This window comes from Lichenostomus cassidix, chromosome 12 (assembly GCF_008360975.1).
Source record: "Lichenostomus cassidix isolate B80296 chromosome 12, HeHo_3.0, whole genome shotgun sequence".
Classification (NCBI taxonomy): Eukaryota; Metazoa; Chordata; class Aves; order Passeriformes; family Meliphagidae; genus Lichenostomus; species Lichenostomus cassidix.
In genome coordinates, this window is record NC_139493.1 from 13821363 (window position 1) to 13844310 (window position 22948).

The following is a 22948-nucleotide window of genomic DNA, read 5'->3' on the forward strand; positions in this document are numbered from 1 at the left end:
TTATTTGGGAGTGCCCCCGGCTGCAGCAGGGAGGGCACTTGCTCAGCCCTGGTCACCCCTGTGTTTCCCATGTACAACTATTTACAGCCCTTACACCCACCAGGATGCCCCAAAGGGGTGGCTGATGGGCTGGGTGCCTCAAACACCCCTGGGTGCCACTGTCACCAGCACCAGCAGCTGCTCGAGGTTTTACATCAGCACGGCCCCTCCTCCTTCCTTTCTCCACCCAAAGGCTTTGGGGCCAAGCCCCCATTATTCCCTGAACACCTTGCTCCTACCTTGAGGTCCCATCTCTCCCCTGCCAAGCCCCTAGAGAGGAGACAGGGCTGCATACCCTTGCCCCACAGCCCCCTCCTGCTCAGCTTGCCTGGTGGTCTACAGCTTCCCAATGGAAAGCGCTTGCTCCTCAATAACCATGTGGGGAAACTGAGGCATGAAGCTATGACAACCATGCCCAGCTTGCAGTGGGCAGACCTTGTCTGGTACTGCCTCCCCTCCTGCCTCCCCTTCCCTGCCCTCCCCAGGGCATCATCCCCACTCACACCAGGCCCTCCATCCCCCAGCACGGTGCCATGCCCCAGCTGTGGGGAGAGTGGCTGTAGTGACCCATGGTCCCTGCACAACAGGATCTCGGTGTCCTCGGCGAGGGGGAAGCCAGTGGGGGTGGCTGCAGTCACCTTGGGGGTCCCTGCTCCTCCCTGGGGGTCCCTGCACCTCCCTGGGGCTGGGAGGTAGGGCTAGCACCACCCCAGTGACTACGTACAACCTGCAAATAAATACCACCTCCCGTGGAAGGGGAGAGCATGTGTGTCTGTGTGTGTGTGTGTGTGTGTGTGCGTGGATGTATATATATATATATATATATTTTTATTTATAGATATTTTTAATATTAAAAGGGGGGAAAAATAGACCACTGTGCTAGCAAAGTCCCTGATGATGGTTTCATGTATGCCCATAGGTCTCTGGCTGGTGATTCCGGCGGTTTCGAGGCTTCTTCTGGTCCTGCTGCTCCTTGGCTTTGAGGCCAGCCAGCGGCTGCGGGGGGCTGGCGGCCGTGTGCCGCCAGTAGCCCTGGCAGTACTGGTCCAGGAGTCCCATTTCGGGCTGGCTGAGGAGCTGCAGCAGGTCCTGGTAGCGGGGAGTGGGGGCACCCGGCAGGCCAGGGGGGGTCTCTGCCTGGACCAGCACAGCGTGGACGGCGCGGCTGCTGAGGACACGGAGCTGCACCTTGGTCACCGTGTGCTTGAAGTTGTTCTCGGTGGCGGTGCAGGAGTAGAGGCCGCTGTCGCTGAGCTGGAGGGCGCGCAGCAGCAAGCCCTGCTCCGTGCGCAGCACCCGGCCCTCCACCCGCAGCTGGGGGGGAGAGGGGGCACGGCTCAGCCGGCTGGTGCCCGGCACCCCTGGCACCCCCAGAGCAGTGCCCTGCCCTACCTCTTTCCGCCGGTCGCTGTTGTCCTTCTGCAGCAGCCACTTGACGCTGGCCTGGGGTGAGCGGGGCTGGCACTCCAGGAAGGCAGTGCTGCCCTCCACACCGTACTGCACAGCCTCCACCGTGTTCTTGTTAGCTGCAGAGGGCCACGGGCAGCCAGGTCACCCCCACCCCACTGCACGCTTGCCCTGCCTACCCTGTCTCCAAGGGAGTGCTGTCTACCTCCAGCCACACACCTGCTGGGTGTCCATCCATCCATCCATGCATCCATCCATCCCTCTACCCACCCATTCAGATCTGTTCAATCTCCTCCCCAACATATCCATCTATCCACTCATATTCCAACCCCCGTACCTCAATCTATCCATCTATGTTTGTCCCATTCCCCAATGTATCCATTCATCTGTCCATCCCTCCATGAACTGATCCATTCATCTGTGCTCATCTGCAATGTATCCATTCATCCATGTTCATCTTCTCCCCTAACACATCTATCCGCTCATCCACCCATTCATCCATGTATCTTCCCATACACCCTACCACAAAACCACCAACCCACCACGGAATCCCTGTGTCCTCACCTCCCACCCTGTGCCCTCAGCCTCCCCTCCAAGCTGCCCCACATTGCAGGCCCTTGCCCCAGACCCCACTCACCATTGGAGTTGTAGCCACGGCACTGCCGGATGGGGTTGCCATGCCGGACGTCCTGCCGCCGGCTCCGCCTGTGAGGAGGCAGGAGGTGAGAGGGGAAGCCTGCCACTGGGAGATCTCTCCCTGACCCTCTCCCTGGCTTCCCCTGTACCTCTTGGAGGAGGCGGAGTAGCGGGTGCAGGCACTGCCATCCCAGGCACAGTACGGATCCCGGGCCAGGCAGCAGTCGGCACAGGCTTCCCCGTACACGTCACAGCGGTGCAGGGCCAGGTGGGTCACGCCTACGGCCGAGGACACATAGAGCTGTTGCTGTTGGGGACAAAGAGGACAGGGTGAGATGCTACCAAATGCCCACTGCACCAGGGCCCCTGCGTGCCTCCTGTTCTGGTGCTGTTGCAACGCTGGGCAGTGCCACAGCTGGGCCCGTGATGGGATCTGCCCACCCAGCCCCCTGCCATGTGCTCTGACTTACCCTCTTGGAGGAGATGGTCATCGTCTTGATGGGTGCTGGCACCTGGATGGAAGCAGGAATGAAGATGGAGGGGTGGCTGCCTGGATCCTACAGCCTGGGGTGGGTACCCCAGACCCCCCACAGGCAGCTGGAGTAGGCAGAGCAGGCAGGGAGAGATGTGAGAGGGCAGCAGGCAGCAGATCAATCCTTTGAGTCCCTCCAGAGCTGCTCAAGAGGTGGCTGCTGTCCCAAAGGACTTGGTGATGTCTCAAGGGACTCACTGATGTCCCAAAGGGCTGGCTGGTGTCCCAGGGAGTGACTGGTATCTCAGGGGGCTGGCTGGTGTCCCAGGGGGCTGGTTGGCTGGGTCCAGAACACTCAGCAGAGGGTGGAGGACACACCAGCCCTTACCTTGAACACCTCAATCTCCTCCAGCATGAGCTCCTCTGTCTCCATGTCATCCCGGGGGAGAACGATGACCTTCTGCACGGTGCCCCGATCTGCAAGACACCATAGTGCCCAGGGCTCAGTGCTGCCCCTGGGCAACCATGCCCTCCCTGCCTGGGAAGGGGGTGCCTGCTGGGGCTGTGGGTAGGAAGGATCCCCCAGGCCATCCCCATCTCTCCCCTGCCATGGCAGGTAGCTGTGCCTGGGGTGCAGTGTGCCAGCTCAGGTCACAACCTGTACCTAGAGACTGCCACCATCCAGGGCAGCACAGGGGACATGCAGAAGGGCAAGAGAAGGACCAGGATAGACCACGGGGGCTCTGGGTTGTGCATTTAGAGCAGAGAAGGCACTAGCCTGGATGACAGTGTCCCCCAGGATGGGCAATTGGGCAGGAAAGGCACAAGGCTGGATGATGGTGGGCTTAGCATGGGCAATGGAAAGCACACAGGATGGGCACTAGGGTCAGGAAAGGATGAGGCTGGATGATGAGGCCCCTGGGATGGGCACCAGGACGGGGAGGACCAGGCTGGATGGTAGCATTCTTAGGATGGGAAGTATCATGCCAGATTGCTGGCTTCGGGGACAGGGACTGGGCTAAGGGAAGAACCAGGCATGACAGTAGGATCTCTGGGATGGGCATGGAGACAGGGAAAGAACCAGTCTGGAGCCTTGAGGAGGGGCAAGGATCTCGGTGGGGGGCAGTCTGAACCCCTCACCCCACTCTAGCCTGGCGGAGGGCACCGTGCTCTGGCCAGCCCTGGTGGTGCCCGTGCCCTCCGGGGCCGCGCCGCAGCATGCTGCGTTCCCCGCGGTGCGCTGCGTGGGTACCTGTGCCCAGGAAAAGCACCTCATAGCGCCCATCTGCCGCGTCCACCTGGTCCACGGCCACGGTGGTGAAGCGGTAGTTGACGTTGGTGCGAACCACCAGCGGCTGGCGGTGCGTGGGGTACACGGCGTGGTACATCAGAGGGTGCGCGCGCATGAAGTTGATCACTTCGTCAGGATAGTCCTTGGTCGACTTCATGGATGGGGTGAAGGTCCCCCCGGGGCACTGTGGCACAAATGTCACCAGTGCTTGGTGAGTCAGCATCCAGGCACGGGTCTGGAGGTGTCAGCTGCCTGGCAGGCACAGGCTCACCTCCCCGTGGTGGCCGGGGGTTACTTACAGTGCCCGGACGGGGGTAGGGCATTTTTCCCGTGTAGGGCATCCACTGGTAGTTGGGTCCCTCCTTGTGGGCGAAGGGCCCGTTGAAGACCATGCGGATGTCAGCCATTGAGTAGACACACACAGCAGAGCCCTTGAAGACTGACCTGAGGGGAAGGACCTGCTGCTACCTTTTGTCGTGGCATTGCCGGGATACCCACCCAGCTGGGACCCCTTCCTCTGCTGCACAGTGCCAGGAGGATCAGCACTCACCCTGAAGCAGAGAACACAGCGTAGATAACAGGGTTCTTGGTGTCCTGAGTCTGCTGGATGAAGACGTCCTCTTGAGACAAAAAAATGGAGGTGTCACCATAGGGAAGGTGGACAGAGACACCAGGGTACAGGAAGAGCAGTCACCCATGGAACAGCAAGAGGCAGGGGGCAGCAAGGGGGTCCCCAGCTCTGCCCAGGGTGCCCCCCAAGCCTGCAGGGGTAGACAATGCTCCCATCCCTCTCTTTGAACACTCACGGAGCTCATCAAAGTGCGTTTCAATTCCATCAGGTCCCGGCACAGAGCAGACGAGCCGGGCCTTCAGGAAGGTGCTCCACTTGTTCACAAGGCAGCAGTGGCCCCCATCGTCATTCTGCAACAGAAAGACCCCTGTGCTCAGCCCTGCCTGTCCCCCTGCCCGCTTCCCTGACCGCTCCCCTGCCTGTCCTCTGCCACACCTACCAGGCAGATGCGCCCAATGCGGGAATAGACCCCAGGACTCAGCGGGGCATCAGCTGACTTCTCTCGGAAGAAGAAGTAGAGCTTGTCGTCATTCCTCTCACTGCTGTCAGGGATGAGCTGGGCACGCACAAAGGCTGGGTCTGGAATGGCACAGCACAGCATGGCACCATCAGCCCAGTGGCACCCCTGCTCCATGCCACAGCAGGATGCTGAGATCCCCTCTGCTGCAGCATCACCGCACTCCTGGAAAAGCACTGCTGCGCTCACAGGATGAGAGCTGCATCTGAGGAACTGGGTGTCTCTCGCGATCACTTCTGCACCAGGAGGGGCTTGCAGCATCCCTGAGGTTGACAGGTTGAAGAAACATTAGCTCTATGAGCAAGGTGGTGGGAACCAGTCTTCCCCCCAGGAAGGAACCACACAGCATGGAAGCTTCTCAGGAAGCTTCTCCCTGTCATCCATCAGCCGGTGCCCAGCCTGCGCTGACAGCTCCCCCTCTTCGGGTTACCACCCCGCTGACTCCCCAGCCCAGCAGGATCATCCCATCTGCTCTGCTCTGTTTACTCAGCTGCTGCCCTGCAGGCAGGGGTGCTCCAAGGGGGGCAGGATGAACGTTCGGGGTCACCAACTGCAGGCGACACGGTTGACATCTCAGCACTGCAGAAACCCACGCACCAACACCGGCAGAGCCAGCCCCATCTCTCAGCAGCCGTCTGCTCCCACCGCACAGCAAAGCTCCAGACATGTCTGTCACTGCCCCACACAGCTATCCCTGCTCTTATGCCTGCACTTCCTTCCTTCCTTTCTTCCATCCATCCATCCATCCATCCATCCATCCATCATCTACCCGTACATCTTCTGTCCGTCCATCCATCCATCCATCTATCCATCCATCCATCCATCCATCTATCCATCCATCCATCCATCCATCTATCCATCCATCCATCCGTCAGCTGTCAACCATCCATCCATCTATCCATCCATCCATCCATCCATCTATCCATCCATCCATCTATCCATCCATCCATCTATCCATCCATCCATCCGTCAGCTGTCAACCATCCATCCATCTATCCATCCACCCACCCACTCACCCATCATCAATTCATCCATCATCCATCCATCCATTCATGCTGGCTGCTGACTCTGTCCTGGCAGAAGGATGCAGTACCACATGACAGGTCTCATCTCTGTGGCTGGAGCCATAGGGTCCCCAGGGCACCTGGGCCAGTGACACCTGAACTCACCATTGAGCCAGCGGGAATTGTACTGGTCTGTCCTCATGGCCGTCTGCTTGCCCATGGTGCGGAAGATGGCTGCGTCCGTGCCCATGAAGTCGATGTAGACGCCAGCATAGAGCTCTTCATCTGCAGAAGGCAGAGGTCAGCCAGGGATCCCCACCTCGTCCCATCCACCCACCCACCTTATTTAAGTGCCCCAGGCTTTATCCAGCCCCAGACCTGGCTGGTAGCCACCAGACAACCAAGAGCCACTGCCTGTGACCATCCCAGAGAGTTCTGGAAGTTGTCACTGGTCTGCAACCATGATCCCCACCTCTGCTGAGCCAGGTGCCTGGCCAACTGGAGCAGGCAGGGGTGGCAGAGCAGGAACCCTACTCCTGGTGGGAGCAGTTGTTCCATCTTGCCTGCATGCTGCCCCTGCCCAGCACAGGCAGCGCTGGCCCCAGGGAGCCACAGGACTCACTTATTAATGCAGAGACGGTGTCTACTTTGGGGTCATAGGAACACTTCCCCTTGCCCGACTCCAGCTTGTCTGGCTCCAGATAGAAGATATAATCCTGGAGAAGGAAGCAAGTAGAGCAGCTGGTTAGACTTTCACACCTCCATTCCCGTGATAGCTCCCAAAGCCCACCAGGAGAGGCAGCCTCCTCCAGGATGGCACAAGTAGCGAGGGCAGATGCAGATGGACCATACGAGGTCCACAGGTCTCCTAAGAAGCTGAAGCTCCTGTGAGCAAGTCTTCCAAAAATGCTGGGTGCTTCTCCATGCCCTCCACCGCTTGGAGACTTGGCTGAGCCACTAGGCTGAAGTGGGGCATCCATCTCTCGGGTCTGGGAAAACATTCCCGTCTGACTGCCTCTTCACTCCAGCTGGCTGTGCCGCACATCACCACTTGCCCAGCTCCAGGTGACACAGTTCCAGCAGCTTCAGCAGGCAGGGTTTGGCCAGCAGCACAGCTCAGCACAGCTCAGTTGATGGACTCACTGTACTTCTCTTGCCAGAAGCCATTTTCCAGTGTTTTTCTTCACAGGGTGAGATGCTGTGTCTACTCAGGGGGATGTCACCCCACTGTCACTTCTGCCTTCTCTGTGGCTGTCCCCAGCACCATCACACATTCCCAGCCAGGAGTGGGACCCACACTGCCTCTGTAGACACGCTCAAAATCCTCTGCTAGTGCCAACTGGGGGCACACAGGGCCAGGCAGGCCCAGCCAGGTCACCCCTCACCCTGGCATAGGGACCACCATCAGCTGAGACAACGCAGAAGCACAGGAACATCCATGGAGAGCCTGGGCACGGGGGGACCTTCAGCAACCAAATGGGGCAGATGCCCACTGGCCCTTTGCCCTGGCTTTGGCACATGGGTGATGGACAAGGTGACAGCCACCCTCCATTGAGAGGCCAGCAGGGTCCTGGCAGAGCCCAAGCTCTGGGAAGAACAGGAGGAGGGGGGATCTCACTGTGGCCAACTCCCACTGGAGGGTTTGCTCACACCAGCTCTTCCTGGCACCCAGGCCCGCAGATGGGTGCAGCCATGTTTCACCATACCTATCACTGCACCACACAGTCTGTGCCACCATCACCATCACAAACACCTCTGCCCAACACTGGCCCCACACCCAAGGTGGGCAAACCCCTCACAAGGACAGCCTCTCTCTCTCCAGCATCACCCTGGCCCTGGCTGCACCATCTCACACTCCTGGTCAGGCAACACAGGAGCCATTGTGGTGCTTGCACTGCTGTTCAGCTAATGCACCTTGAAATGCACTGGAGCTGCTGGGAAGCACCCAGGGAGCTCCTGCTAGGACACACACCCTCTCCCCAGCAGGGAGAGAGAAACCGGGGTGACTCAGGAGGGCTAATATGGCAGTGGCGTTTTCCCAGCTGCCACTGGGGAATTGGCAGCAGGAGCTGTCCGTAGTTGGGGAGATGCTCATTGCCAAGCATCACCCTTCGCCCTCGAACACCTGAGAGGCTGGGGGAGCCCCAGGCTGCACCGGAATGCCCATGTCCCCCGCGCTCCCCAGCCCATGCACTGACCCAGGTTAGTCCGGAGGGGAGAGACTCGGGGGTGACACTGTCAGGGTGGGCTGCACACTGGGGTGTTCCCAGAAGCCAGGGATGCTGTCACCTCCCTGAGTGCAGTTGCCTGCCAGGATGACACAAATCCCTCTTGGGGCAAGGTGAAGCAGGTGCTCAGTAACGTTTCTGTAGACCCTACCCAAAAACCTTCCGCACATCTCCTTGGCATCCTCCCCTGAATCATCCCAAGCCCTGTGGCTCTGCTGACACACGGTCCCACTTCCAAGGGACACAGCAAGCCTGGAGTCAGGCAAAGTCAGCAGTTGGTGGAGAGCCACCATCCCTGACAGTGTCCCCCACGGGGGGGATCCTACATGGACTAGGAGGAAGGAGTTAGTGAGAGAAGGAAAGCCGACGCCAGGCCGGTGGCCGGGAGATGCTGCACTGAGAGGGAAGGGGATGGCGGGGAAGCCCACGGCATGGGGCACCTGGTCCGGGGTTTGGATGCATGCCAGTGGGACAAAGGAGCCCGCGGCTCTGGCGTGCCCCTGGGGAGAGGCGGGCACGGCTGCGGCGGGCTCCCAGACCGGTTCCCACCTTGCTTTGTGCTGGTCGCGGGCTGAGGGGGCTGTCGGTGGATCTGCTTTCCCGGCCTCCCGGCTGGCTCGGCGGAAACCCCTGGGGAAAAGGAGCAGGGCAGAGAGTTAGCACCGGCAGGGGAAGGACCCCCCAGGGCAGGGGTGAGCAGGGAAACCCAAGAGCTGGGGTGATGGATGCTCATTGAGCAGCAGCACTGCTGTCCCCCTGGGTTCTTTGATGCTCCAGGCTGGGCTCCAAGCAGGAGCTTCTCCAGGATGGATCCTGCTCTCTCCCACAGAACTGGGGTGCCCTGGCATGGGGTAGGAGAGAGCGGAGAGATGGCTGCCCACAGGCAGCCAGGCTGGGCTCACACCTGGGGGCTCAAAAATTGTTCCTGACACCTTGTTCCTCTGGGGCCGAGGAGCAATGCCTCAGCACCAAAGCTGTGAGCACCATGGGGTCACTGGTACACTGCCACACTGCCACACTGCCACACTGCCACACTGCCACACTGCCACTGGCTCTGCTGGACAACTAGTGCTGTCCTCAACTGCACTAGCACCCTTTGTCCTCCTCAAATGCTGCCACTCCCCAGACCAGTCCCAATCCAATCCCAATCTGGAATGGCCTGAGCAGCATCCACCTCTCTCAGAGCCCATGCCACGCTTGGGGGCTCTGAGGCAGATGCCCATCCTTCATATCCAGCGCCGTGATCCTCTCTTGGCTTGGGCTGGTGACTCCCTCTCCAGCCTCAGGAGAGGACACAGGCTTGGACCTGCCACCCCAGTGTGGGGGGGATGGACACCTCACAAGACTTGGGACCCCTGGGACATTCATGCTTTTACTTGCAGCGACTGGCTCCCTCCCAGGGCTGTCCTGAAAGTGCTCCTCTGTCTGCCACACATTGTGCCTGGTGGCATGCAGCCTTGATGCCACCCTCTCACTGCACATTGTGGTCCTTGGTGCTGGGCGACATCCATCCAGGGATGTTCCTGACATGGCCACACGAGCTGGCACAATCCCTGCAAGGTTCTCCCTGTGCAGCATCAGTGTTGGCATGGTGCCAGGCATCCTTGGAATCTACGGTGAGAGGCTCAGCAGTCTGGTAGCAAGTGGGAAGCTGGGTTGGCTCATCCCTCGTCCCAGTGGAGATCCAGCAGTGGCTGCAGCCAGCAGGGTGGGAGGGCACGTCGTGTGGAAGCTGCCATCAGAGTACAGCCAAATTCCAGTGTGAAGAGAAGTCCTTGGTCTGCAGAGATGGCTTGGCCCCACGCAGCAGCACAACACCGTTAGCCATGGTCACCCCCAGCCTGCCATTGCCCCCACCCTGCACTTGCCCCCAACCCTCAGCTCCCCAACTCTCCCCCACCAGCCAGCAGAGCCAAGCCAAGCACCCACCCCACTGCAGTCCCCTGGTGGCTGTGCCAGCACCACCGTGCCAGGCACCAACTCAGCACCTCTGTCCCTCCCGCCCCTCACCTGGGCTTTGCGCCCGCGGTTGACGAAGGCGCAGATGGGGTTGTAGGCGCCAGTGCCACACACGTAGAGGTGTGTCCGGTTCCAGGGCTGGATCAGGCGGATGAAGTTGCCGCACTCCCCCTGGGAAGCAGAGGAGAAGGGTTCAACCCAGGCTTGGGGGCTACAGATTGCGGTGGGGCTGTGGTTGGTGTGGGCATGGCATGGAATGGAATGGGTCATTGGATGGCATGTGGCATGGGAGAGCACGGGTCAAGGGCTGGTACAGGCCACAAGCTGGCAAGCTGGAGCGTCCAGCCCAGGCTAATAGGAGGAGAGAGCATGGAGAGTTCAGCCTCCTGCTTGCCCAGGAAGCTCTCCAGGACCTGAGCAGCTGGAACAGAATGGGTGACAGGACACTGTGGAGTGCCGCTCTATCCTGATATGGCTGTAGATGCTGCTGGGGATGGCTTTTCCAGGGTATGACACAAGGACATGAGTCTCCTCCAGTGCCACCCACCAGCCCCACTCCAGTACTAGAAGAGGCTTCATGGTGGCTACTCACATTGCTGTTCTTGCCTGACAGGATGCATTCCTCGATCCTCTGCTGGGATGCAGGCCAATGGATCTGTGGAAACACCAACCCCAACAGAGACCAGGGCTCCCACCTTACCCTACCACTTCCCCACCAGCACCAGTTATGCCCATTGAGCTCTTGCCCTGGCATCCAAAAGGCCCCCAAAGTGATCATTTACCCCCCTCCACCCACTCCACCCTGCCCTGTGCTGGCAGCTTACAATGAGGGGCTCGCGGTTGATGTCGTGAAGGTCCAGCGAGAGGACATAGTCCTTGCTGCCCACATACATGCGGTCGTGGTCCTCGTCCTTCAGCAGGATGCGGTAGTCACTGGAGTTGAGGAGGAAGTTGAAGAAGTGTGCTGTGCCTGTCGCCTTCAGCTCTATAGGGGGAAAGGGGAAGGTGTCAGTACCCTAGGGAGCCCCATCTTCCCCAGTGTCATCGTTGAGTCCAAGCCTGGGCCCTGCTGGAGGATGTTCCATGAGAAGAGGTGCCCACCTTCCAGTCCCTTGGTGCCTACTTTCCACTCCATGAACACCATGATGCTGCCACCTCCACGCAGGACATGGGACAATGACAGAGATGCTCACGGCCAGCTGGGACAACCAAGAGTGTTCAGGAGAGAAATCATCAGGACCTGGGCTCAGGAGACCCAGCACCTCACAGAAGGGAGTGGAGGTTGCCATTGAGATGGGCAGGAGGCAGGTGCTCTCTGCTACCCCAGCCCAGAGACCACAGCTCTCAAAATCTCCAGCATCATCCCTCTCCTGCACCGTGACCCCATGTTCCAGCCAAGCCTCTGGCTCCTAGGATGGGGGAGCTGGGACCCCAAGGAACCAGCTCCAGGGGAGGGGATGAGCCTCTCCCCCGCCCTGCACATCCCATCCCCCCTTGGAAAGCTATTTTTAGCCTAAGTGTGGGAGCAAGGAGTAAAAGAGGATAATGAGGGTCATGAATATTCACAAGTGCAATGAGGCAGCCAGATGGAAGGCAGAAGTGCTGCAGATGATGTGGGCCGGTGCCAAGAACCACGCGGCAGGGACCGGGGCATGAGTAAGACAGAGCACCCTGCCCTGACAGGATACAATCTGCCCTGGAGGCCACCCCTTGGGAGACACCTCCCCTTGGAGGTGTCACCCCTTTGGATACCACCCCCAAATATCAGATGCCACCTCCGTGGGATGACATCTGCCCTGGATGCCACTCCAAGCCATCAGATGCCATCCCCATGGGACGTCATCTTCCCCATATGCTTCTTTTTGGAGGTGCCGCTCTCTTAGGATGCCACCAACAGCCATTGGATGCCACCTCCATGTGATACCATCTGCCTCTGAAGCCAACCCCTTTGGAGATTCCACTCTTTTAAGAGGTGTCAACCTCTTTGGATGCCACAAACAGCCATCAGATGCCACCCTCAGCCATTGGATGTCACCCTCATGGGATACCATCTGCCCCAGATGCCATACTCTTTGGAGTTGTCATCTTCTTTGGATGCACCAACAGCCATCAGATGCCACATCCATAATACGCTGATCCAATGAGCATCCTCACCCTGTGGAGTTGGTGCCTCCACGCAGAGGAGTGCCCTGTGCAGGCACTGGGAGCAGCCCTGGGGACACCCCCTCCTGGGGAGAAGCAGAGCAGCATCCTGCAGGTCACTGTCAGGAAGGATCACACCAGCTTCCAGGCAGCACTGGGCAGGGCTCCAGCAGCCAGCTGCCATTCCCGGAGGGAGGCCAAGTGCCTGCAGATCTCCCTGACCTCCCACCTCCTGGCCACATGTGGGACTGGAACATCCCACAGGTGTCCCCCAGGTCTCTTCCCATCCAAGGCACGCCCTCTGTCCCACAGCTGTCAGCAGTGCTCCCCAGTCCCACAGTGGGACACCTGCACATGTGCTGGGCCCACTCAGCTGTGGCAGTGAGGCCAGTGCACACACAGAGCGTGGGAACCTGCTGGGCTGCGGGAAACGGCGTCATGGGATGTGACATGAGCCTCCCCCAGCCTGGGGGCCTGCCCTTCTGCCAGGGCTGGACGGACAGGATGAGCACAGTGGGCACAGGGAGGCGCTGGAGGTTGGGCTGCAGGCAGGGGGGCCATGGCAGAGGTGCAGAGAAACAGTGCCAAGGATGGGGCCAGGGAGCTGCTCACCCACCCACCCACAGCAGGCTCCTCCTCCTGCCTGGCCCATCTGGGTTCCAGATGCTCCCTGTTGCTGGTGCTGGCTCACATGCCACCCATGGCGTCCCCAGCCTGTCCTGTAGTGGTCCCTGCCTGTGCCATGGCACACTGGGTCTGGTCCCTGCGTGTCCCTTGTCCTGAAGCTGCCCCATGGGCCCATACATTGTGTGTGTACAGCTGTGTGCCCCACACTGGGTGTGTGCTGGTGCCTCCCTCAGCGGGATGCTGGTGTCCGTGGGGACCAGAGTTCGGCAGCCAGGAAAGGGCAGGGTGGCTCCGGCAGTGGGTGACACAGAGCAGAAGAGCTTGTCCCCAGCTGCCAATGATGGAACCCCATTCCCAGGCTTCCCACTCAGGACAGAGATGCCTGGAGCAGTCAGAGACAGCAGGAAGGGGTGTTAAACTGGGCAGGAGACCCCATGCCAGGACAGCCCCTCATCTGCCATCCCTGCCCAGCCTTGGGACGTCAGGCCAAACATCCCCAGGGCACATGCTTCTGTTGTCATCCTCCTGGCTGGGACCCTGGGGCGGAGCCAGCAGCGCCAGGACACTGGTGGTGTAGGGCTGTCAGTGACAGCCCCAAATATCACATCCACTAGGATGGGCGTTTCCAGCACTGGGCAAGGGACAGGCCCAGTAGCACAAAGGGCCTTGGCCCCCCACCGGGGGCTCCATTCAGCCCCCCACGGCCCAGCGATCAGAGGGGGCACTCCCAAAGCAGGGCGGTGACGGACCCGCTGCCCCGTAACGCCCTCTCCAAAGAGGATGGACAGGCGGGCAAGACCCAGCCACAACCTCTGACCTGCCAAACTTCCATCCCAATGCCTAATCCCCCACTGTCACTGTGCCCCCAAACCCGCCCCCGGCAGCCTCGGGGTGTCCCTGGGGATGGAGTGGGGCAGGGGCCCCGGCCGGGCTGGAAAAGCCGGCTCATTAGCCGATGCGCCCCAACGAGCATATTCCCTCCTGCATCCCCATCGCCAATCCCGGCACCGGCAGAGCTTCTCCGGCTGGCCGGGAGCCTAATCCCATTTTAATTGCCGAGCACCGGAGCCAGGAGCCGCTCGACATCACAGCCAGGGTGGCCTCCCTGGGGACCGTCCCCTCACAACATTCCGCGGAGCCCCCACCGAGCCCCCCGGGACTCGCCTGCCCGCAATCGTTTTGTGTCCTTGGGCGTTGAGCTGTAATTACCCTGCGCCCTCGGGTGATGCCGGCGGCCAGGAGCCCAAGGGCTGGCAGCAAGGCGCGATGCTCTGCTCTGCCCGCGGCACCACCGCCCGACTGCATGCTCTGCAAAGCCAAATTCCCCCTGCAGTGCCAATTTCGGGCTGCATTCCCAGCTCCGGCAGCTGTCCACAGTGCCACCCTTGCTGGCTGTCACCACTGGCCCCCATCGGGCAGGGGTGAGTGGTCCCTATGCGTCAGTCATTGGCACGGAGAGCACTGCTGACCGCCAAAGCAAAAGGGTGATTTTGGGGGTTCCCGACAAACTGAGCACCTCGAAGGGCTCCTCACCCCACCGCAGTCCCCCAAATCCTCCCGACCCCACCAAACATCACCAGGGCACCAGCACGAAGAGTTAATGCCATTACGACCCGAGCGGGTCACCTCCCCAGGTGCACCATCACTGCATTCCCCAAAACCAATTACAGGCGCTCTCACCTAATTAGATTCTAATTATGGGCTTGTAGCGCATTCAACATAATTAGCATGTAAATTACACGGCGTGTTTATATTCAATAACCGCACTCCGCCCCCCCCCTACCCCCCCGGCTGGCGGAGCCAGCGCCTTTCGGGAGCCTTTTCTTTGCATGGGGGAGAATGAATTCACTTTAAATGCCGATGGAGAAGCCCGGCACTGATCCCAAGGGAGCCTGGCACAGCAGGGATAAATCCCATCTCCATCCTGCAGCGTTTTATCCCACAAATTTAGAAGCGTGCCCCAAATTTTGATTATGTTCCCTGCTAATTTTTTTCCTTGCTTGAAATTTGAGATGCAGCTTTTTGGATATGCGTCAGAGGGGCAGGATGGGGAGCAATGCCGGGAGAGGGATAGAGGACTGGATGTGTCCCCTCTCGTGGTTAAAGCATTTGTTGTTATTGGGGCTGATCAAAGAGCTGGGTGGGTCGTCCGATGAAAGCAGAATTGCTTATTTGTTTGAGCGTCACTCCGCTACCCCTTGATGGGTTATTTATGATGTAATTAAGCTAATTACATGTAATAAGAGAGTTTCCGTGGCCCCCAGCCAAGCTCTTTTCCCATTTAACCGATTCACAGGTGGGAGGAAACCGAAGCTGCCTTGCAGGGGCTTGGGAGATGAAATGACTCCTGTTCCCGCTTGCTGCCTTCCACCCCCGATCATCTCCAGCCCCGCTGGAGCATCGCCCCGTGCCGGCACCCGCGGCAGGGGACAGGTGCCGCAGCCGCCCGGGTCAAATCCCTCGGGATGAAAGAGGTGCCGGCCGGGTGCTCCCCGCAGCCATCGCAGCCCGGCCGCTTGGGCGCAAGCCAAAAAACAATGAGAAAAAAAAGAAAACCCACATTTTTTTCAGCGGAAACCGCTGATTCATCTCCCGGCCAGCCTGCCCCAAGCGCTGGTGGGTGGATGTGCCCCAGCGAGAAGCGCTGGCAGGGGAGACCCCATCCGCACTGAACATCACTCTGCGGTGGTGACCAGGCTCTTGGCTGTGTCAGGGGATGCTCCAGCAGCATGAAATCCCCTTCAGGAAAGAGCCTGGCTTCAGAAAAAAATACTTTAATCACCCCAAAAGCACAGAGCTGAGCTGAGGTATCCCAACCCACTGCTCTTTGGGCTTTTTTGTTTAATATTTGGACATTATTTCCTTCCGCAGCCCCTAAGGGCAGGGCACGGTGCCGGGCGGAAACAGCGGCTCCTCCAGGCCCTTTGCTCTGTGCCCAAGCAGCACTGGACTGGGGAGAACACCCATGCCAGGACCCCGGGAAAGGCCACGCTGCTCCATAAGGACCATTGTTAATTTACGGGATAACTAGCTTATTAGATATAGGCTCGGGGGGGGCTGAAATCACACAGGGCTTTTTGGGGGTGGAGGGTTTAAGGAGCTTATGGAGCTTCGCAGCCGGAGCCAGAGAGCTCAGCCCCAGCAGCAGCCGGTCCCAGCGGGTGGAGGGGCCCTGCCACAGCCCCCCACTGTCCCAGCCAAGGAAATCCTCTTAGGGGTCACAGGGTTCAGCCCCTTGTCCCCGCCCCCCAGGGCACAGGAAAGGGGGCTGCGGCATCCCCCCGACCTTCACGGGATCTGAGGAGCAGCATGCGGCATTCACGACAGGGTGGGGACCAACAGTGCCAGTGTTCCCGGCACGTTCCCAGGACTGGCTGTCCCCAAGCCCTTGGCCCTGCTTGCACCCCCTATGCCCCCCCATGTTTATCGCATCCTGCTGTCACCAAGCAGTGCCCACAGCTGCAGCAGCTTAGGAGGGCGCCTGGGCAGCCCCAGAGACATGGTTCCCTGTCCGGGCTCCTCTCCAGCCATCTGCCACCCCCCGGCCCAGATCAAGCGTGCCGATATCCCCTGGCCACCGGCAGAGATGCCAGCGGGGTGGGAGGGGAAACTGAGGCACGAGGCAGGCAGGAGCGAGGCCATGCAGGGGGCTTGCAGCAGAGCCTAGAGGAGACTCCATGCTTGATTCATACTTTTTAAAATAATATTTCTCCCCTGCAGGAACTGCCTTCCTCTCACCCAGCCCCTCCCCAGCAGGGCTGCCCCCGGCTGGACCTCAGCCACAGCTTTTCCGAGAGGTGCCAGCAGGGCTGTTCCCCTCGCTGCGGGGAGCGGCTCCCGTTCTGAAGCCCCACGGAGAGCCCTGACCTCGAGGGCTTCCCGCCATGATGCGGGGCGAGAGCCCACCCTTCCTTCCCGCACGCTTTTCCCACGCTGGACAGGGAGCAGGACATGGAGGGATGAATCACCATCATCATCATCACCATCACTCCCTGCCTCCTCGTGGGGAATGGGCCAGCCTCTCTGGTGCCCGAGCCCCTGGCCCGGAGGAAGGCCCAGAGGAGAGGGGGCCGCAGGATGTGTACGGCAGTGTGCAGAGTGAGTGAATTGTTAGCACGGAGATGATTAAAAATATCCACCCTATTTCTGGCCAGCGCTGGGATCTGGGAAGAGCTGTTGGCAAGAGGGAGCTGTGCCGGAGCCGCTCCCAGCACTGTTCTTTCCATGCTGGTCACCTTCCTCCTGCTGACACACGGACAGGAAAGCCTTGAGAGGAGGACAGACGTAAAGAGACCACAGGGGTGACGGGATGGGGGGACTGACCCTGCCCAGCCCATCACCCTGCACCAGGGCACGGGAGCTCAGTTCCCACCCCTTTCCTATCACTTCAGTATTTTATAGATGTATTTTTTTTAATGCACTCCGAGACGCTGGGGCTCCGTAGAGGATGACGCAGGCCCCGGGGAGCTGCGACAAGCCTCTGGCGCGCGATAACAAGCAAAGGCAAACAAACCCAGAGACGCTCCCGCGGCTGGCAGGGCTCCAGGCAGTGCGGCCGCCCAGGCAAGGCGCCGGGGGACACACTTGGGGACATGGAGGCTCCTTCCCCAGCACCCTGGCCACAAGGCCACCTTGATCCCACACAGGCACCGGGATGCTTTTGCAAGAGGGATGCTGTGGTGGAGACTCACACCCTAAGCTGTGACTGCACAAACGGCCACCTGGTCCCCTGTGGTACCACACCCATCCCTGACAGCAGAGCCTAGCCCAACTCATCACACCAGTGTCCCCTAGCCCAGACCCATCACACCCAACCCCACTGCCTGCAGCTGCACTGGGGGATTTGGGGCCAGGCATTTGGGTATCAACCGTGCCTCCCCAGGCAAGAGAAGGGGCTGGACCATCCACAGAGTGCCACTGTCACCCCACATCTCATGGTCCTATGGCTTCTGGGAGGCTGCAGGCAGATTATCGACTCAGGAAGCTGCTCACCAGCAGTTTGGTGTGTGGCCCCAAGCTGGTCCTCGAGGAAGACCCTGGGAAAATTCTCAACCACAGCCACCCTTATCAGAGTACAGGCAGGAAAGAGGCAAGTGGCACCCCTTCCCAATCCCAATGTGCTCTGATCCAGCACACCGCTGGCATTTCTTCTCCATGTGCCAGTGCAAATCAGCCTTTCTCCCACTGCAAATCCTCTTTCTAGGCAGTGAGGGCAGAGGGAGCCCTGCCAGACCACCTCAGGCAGGAGGAAGAAGGACTGGAGATTCTGACATGAGCACAGCCAGGAACCATTGCTCCAACCAGCTGGGGCCAAAAAAAACCAACCCCAAACCAGCTCCTAACCTGTGGCACAGCAAGCTTAACCATGCCTATCCGGAATTGCTCTCATTCCTGGAGCACACCGTGGCAGTGGGCACCAGGTCCAGCTGGGACTTTGCCGGAGCCTCCCCTCCCTACAGCCCTGAGGAAAAGATGTTCCAAGCCAGGGTGGGGAAGCATCTCTACAGCAGCTGAAGTGCCCCAGCAGCCCCCAAAACCCTCCAAAAAGACTGTTTGGAGAGGAAAGTGGCGCCTGCCTCTAGGGAGGAACTTGCTCACTGCTTTCCAGCCTGGACTTGTCCCCAGACTCTTCATACCAGCCATTTTTTCTGTCAAGACCAGCCTGTAACACCCGTGGCTGGTGCTGCTTCACCGTGTTTGCTGTCAGCCCCCCAGCCCCTCCTGCCTGGCTTTGCCATGCTCACCATCAGTTCTGCCACCACATCCTTGGGCTCGCAGGTTCACTAGGTGACCAGAGGGCAAAGGCACAGTGGGACAGCACAGGAAGGGCACAGGCAGCATGGCCCCATCTCTCCCACAGACTCCAAGGGGAGGTAGACATGAGACTCCTCGTGTCTGTCACCTCCTGACACACATCCAAGCAGGCAAGCCCCCAGCAGGGACAATTTCTGTTCCACTCAGGGTTTGCAGCCCTCGGACTTGCCTCATCAGCCCCAGCCTGCTCTGTTCAGCAGCCTTGAAACAGGAGCTCAGGACAAACCTCTCCACCAATGTGCACCCCAAAGCTGATCCAGGGGTCCCCCCACAGCTCCTAGAGTGGCTGGGTGGGCTAAGCAGCCCTGGTATGAAAGGGTTAAGCCCCTTCCCCCCACCCAGCACCCTCCCCTCCTGCCTCTCCCGGCTCCCTGCCAGCTCCCAGGCGTTAATACCAGCTGGGGGGGTCGGGGCGGCGTCAAGCTGCTGTCTGGAATCGGGGTGCTGCCGGGGGGGGCTTCCCACACCTCAGCACCCAGATTTGCCAGATGGAGGGAGCCATCCACCCACACCAGGAAGCATATTGGGGGGACTAGGCAGGCTACCAGCCCCTCAAGACTGTGTGTGCTGGTGCAGACTGGGAGCTCAGCCACACCTGAATATAGATCCCCACGGAGATTTCTGAGGGTGCAGATTGCTGATGCTACCCGAGAGAGGAGGAGGAGGAGGAGGAGCCTGTACTGGGGTACCCGTGGTTTCCTCCATCTTGGGGTCCCACCCTGCCTCCCACTCCGACAACCAGACTCTTACCTTTGAAGGAGAGTTGGACCCTCGGGGTAGCAAAGCTGTGGTCCTTGGGGTGGGCAGCCCGCCAGCCCAGAGTCAGCAGGGTGGCCCAGAGGAGGACACCAACCACGGGCATGGTGGGCACCTGGGCGCCGAGATCGAGGGGTGTCTGGGGGAGCCGAGCCTGCCAAGGAGGGCACACGAGGGAGGGATGTCAGTTCGCTGTACCCACCACCCCCTGAGGGGTACAAGCCCCACATCCCACTCTCCATTACCTGCTGGCACGCAGCATCCTCCGGGGAGGACTGGAAGCCAGCCTCGGGAGGTTGAACTGCGCTCTACAGACTGGGGGGTGGGGGGGCACAAATCGGGGGGCCACAGCCTCACCTCTTTTGGTGCCCAGCCAAGCACGCAGGGCGAGGCAAGCGCGGCAAGACCCGCTACAGCACCCTCCTCCACCCCAACCAGCGAGCTTTGGCCAGGTGAGAAGCATCCCTCCATCCCTCCTCACACCCCCCCTCAGCTGCAGCATCCCCAGCTCCCCACTGGGCTGGCTCCCCCTGCCCTGGCACCCAGAGGGGTCCCACTCCCAATCCTCGCCTCCCCACCTCTCCTCCCAGCCCCCAGCAAAGCCACATCAAGCAGAGCTGGGATCAAATCTTTCCAACATGAAGGAAATCTGGACTTCATTATTCCAAGAACGTACAAAAAAAAAAAAAAAAAAAAAAAAGGATTTTTTTTCATAAATAAAAGAGGAAGAAAAAGAAGAGGGAAAAAAAAAGCCCTGCCTGTGTGCCAGGCAGCTGGACTCCCTGGGGCTCCAGCACTGAGCAGAGTCCGCCAAGCTGCCTCCAGCAAGCCACACACGCACCCCAGCACGGTGCTTAGTGCCCCCGCGCACCCCACTGCCCCTCCTGGAGGCACCATACCCTGGGGCAGACCCCTCTCCCAAGACAGCACCCTCCTGGGGGTCTCCAGGGCACTTCAGGCAGGATCTGGAGGAGGCCCGTGGTGGAAAGCCCCTCATGTCCCCAGGGAGCTGCACGCCTGGGTGGGATGCACTGTGCCACGGCATCCGGGTGGGCTCAGGCATGCGGGGAGTGCCCAGCCAGCCCAGCCAAAGGGGGTCAGTTCTGCGGGGATAGGGGTCTCCACCGTGACACCCCCTGCAGCCATGCCCTTCAGGGCTCTGCCAGCTGCCGCCACACAGTCCCACAGGGGACAGGCACACCCAAAGAAGCCGGATGGATGGCTGGGAACCCTTTGGCGCACCCCAGAGAGGGATGCTGAGCTGTAGGGGGGGCAATCCTGCACCCCACCCGGGTGGTCTGGCTGGCCTCTCCTGCAGTGCACAGCACCCACGCCACCAGCCCCAGCCCCAGGCAGGGCAAGGGCAGCAGCACTGTCACCAGCAGCCCGGCAAGATCCCGAGTGTGGTGGCACCTCTGTTCCCTGGGGCTGCGTATTTTTTTCTCCTTCTCGCCTTTGGGGTCAGTAAATATTTCAATTTGCTCCTCTGCCCCTGAGCACACCCAGCTCTGCTCCATTGTACTGGCATTCGGTCCCTTTTCAGGCTGCCTTCCCCCTTCTCCCACCCATTCCCAGGCTCTGCCCTTCCCATCAGCGCCAGGCCGGGACAGCCTGCACCCCCAATTCCTTCACCAGCCAAAACTCCAGTTGGTTGCAGTTAAATAACCCCCCTCCATCCAAACCTCCCCCCTCTCCCCGGCAGCTTTAGGAAATAATTCTGGCAAATCCCACTATTGCATTTGGATGGAGCGGCGTACGCGTCAGAGACAGGGAGCGAGATGGCAAACAAAGGAAAAGAGGGAGAGGAGGGGAGCGCAGCGAGAGCAGGGCGAGGAGAGGGGAAAGGGCCGGCGGTGAGTGGGGGGCACCCAGACCCGGCTGGGAAAGGCAAATTCCGAGGAAGCAAAAAGGGAAACGGGCCACTGGAGTGCACCTTGGCCAGGAAATCTCCATTTCCAGGGTCATCTGCACTCCGGGGAAACTGAGAACTCCAGGGGAGAGCGGCCACATTCCTGCCCTCCAGCCCCCGGGCTGTCTGGGCTTGGAGGGGTTTTTTAGCAATTAAAGTTTGGCCATTGCTTGTGCTGCCGCAGGAAGATCAAAATCCCGCTCGGCTTTATTCCCCCCTTTCCCCAGGCTGGTCAAGCCAGCGCCGCCGAGCCCAAGCAATTAGGGAAAGGTTTTCTCGTCTGGAACAGGGGCTCCTTTTGGGGATCGAACCCCCAAAGAGGGCTGAGGGGATGCCTCGGGAGTACCCCGGGGGGACTCAGGGGTAGGGCTGCCTGCACGCCTGGTCCCCGTGGCCTCGGGAGAGAGCAGGAAACATTTTGGGAGGGAAAAGCAATAGAGGCAGGATAGGCAGTGGGAGAGGAGACTGGCCCACCTCCGGCCACGGCGCGCGATGCCATCAGTGGGAAGGGGGGAAAAATAGGGGAAAAAATAACATAACGTAATATAATAACGCAAAATGTCCACCGCGGCCCCGCGCACCCGGGAAATAACTTTACACAACTTTGCGCTCTGGCACGCCTGGCCTGTCCCCAGGGAGCGCCGGCTGTCCCCTGCGCCCCCCGCCCGAGCGTCCTTCGCGCACCCCCAGCCCGCCGGGGCGCGGGGTCCTGCCGGGGCTCGGCGTCCCACCGTGGCGGGCTCCGGCAGCCTGCTCCAGGGTGCCGGGCGTTCTGCGGCGTGTGTGTGCCCCCCGGTACCCCCTCCCTGGGCACCCGCTAGCCGCCGAGCCCCGCCGAAACCCTCATGCCCCGGGAGCTCCCTGCCAGCCCCCGTCCGTCCCCTGCGACAGAACTCAGCTCCGAGCGGGACCGGGGCGCGCCCGCACAGCCGCGGCTCCCGGGAGCAGCGGGACCGGCAGGGTCCCCCCCGCCTCGGTGTTACCCCGCTCCGAGGCGGAGAGCGGGGGTCTCCAAAGCAGCGGGTGCCGCCGCCACCTCGGGGCTGGGGTCCCAGCACCGCACCGCCGACACCGGCCCCCGCCCCACCTGCCCGCTTCACCGGCAAGTTGCGGCGGGGGGGATCCGCACGCGCGAGTTCCGAGCGGCGGAAAGTTTTCCCGGGGCGCCCCCCGCGCCGGGCACCCGCTCCGCCGCCCGCCGCCGCTCTTACCTCCGCGGGGGTCCCGGCGGCGGCCGGAGGAGGTGAGGAGGGCGGCGGGGCTCAGCGCCGCGCCGGGGTCCCGCGGCCCCCCGCCATCTCTCGGCCGCGACTGCCGCCGCGGCCCCGGCCCGTGAGCGCCGGGCGGGGCGGGGCGGGCACCGGGCGGGGCTCGGCCCCCACTGGGCCCCGTTGCGGGCCCGCCGCGGGGGGCGTCGTTTGCATAGGCACGCCCCCGGCCACGCCCACCGCCCCGGGCCACAGGTTCGAGCCCCGGCACCGCCCCCGCCGCTCACCTCCGGCTCCGGCCCTTTGTTGCGGGGTGCGGGCGCTGCCCCGCCGTGCCGTGCCGGCCCGCCGGTCGCTCGCCGCACCTC

At 60.8% G+C, this 22948-nt stretch overlaps 1 protein-coding gene across 2 annotated transcripts; it reads right to left on the bottom strand.

Moving 5' to 3' along the window:
• Nucleotides 1-850: 850 nt before the first annotated feature.
• On the bottom strand, nt 851-22722 carry SEMA3F (semaphorin 3F). 2 transcript variants are annotated; one of them, XM_085072791.1, is made up of 19 exons: nt 22584-22722; nt 19458-19617; nt 10949-11109; nt 10717-10779; nt 10176-10295; nt 8715-8795; nt 6560-6653; nt 6103-6222; nt 4856-4995; nt 4652-4766; nt 4396-4465; nt 4145-4289; nt 3807-4029; nt 2943-3031; nt 2553-2594; nt 2232-2389; nt 2084-2151; nt 1432-1565; nt 851-1353 (listed from the first exon to the last, which is right to left on the bottom strand). In XM_085072791.1, exons 2-19 carry the CDS (start codon nt 19567-19569, stop codon nt 943-945), a joined length of 2346 nt encoding a protein of 781 aa, XP_084928917.1. In that variant the 5' UTR covers nt 19570-19617; nt 22584-22722; the 3' UTR covers nt 851-942. The 2 variants fall into 2 exon arrangements, with proteins under 2 accessions (XP_084928917.1, XP_084928919.1); XM_085072793.1 differs by lacking the exon at nt 8715-8795.
• Between the last annotated feature and the right edge of the window lie 226 nt (nt 22723-22948).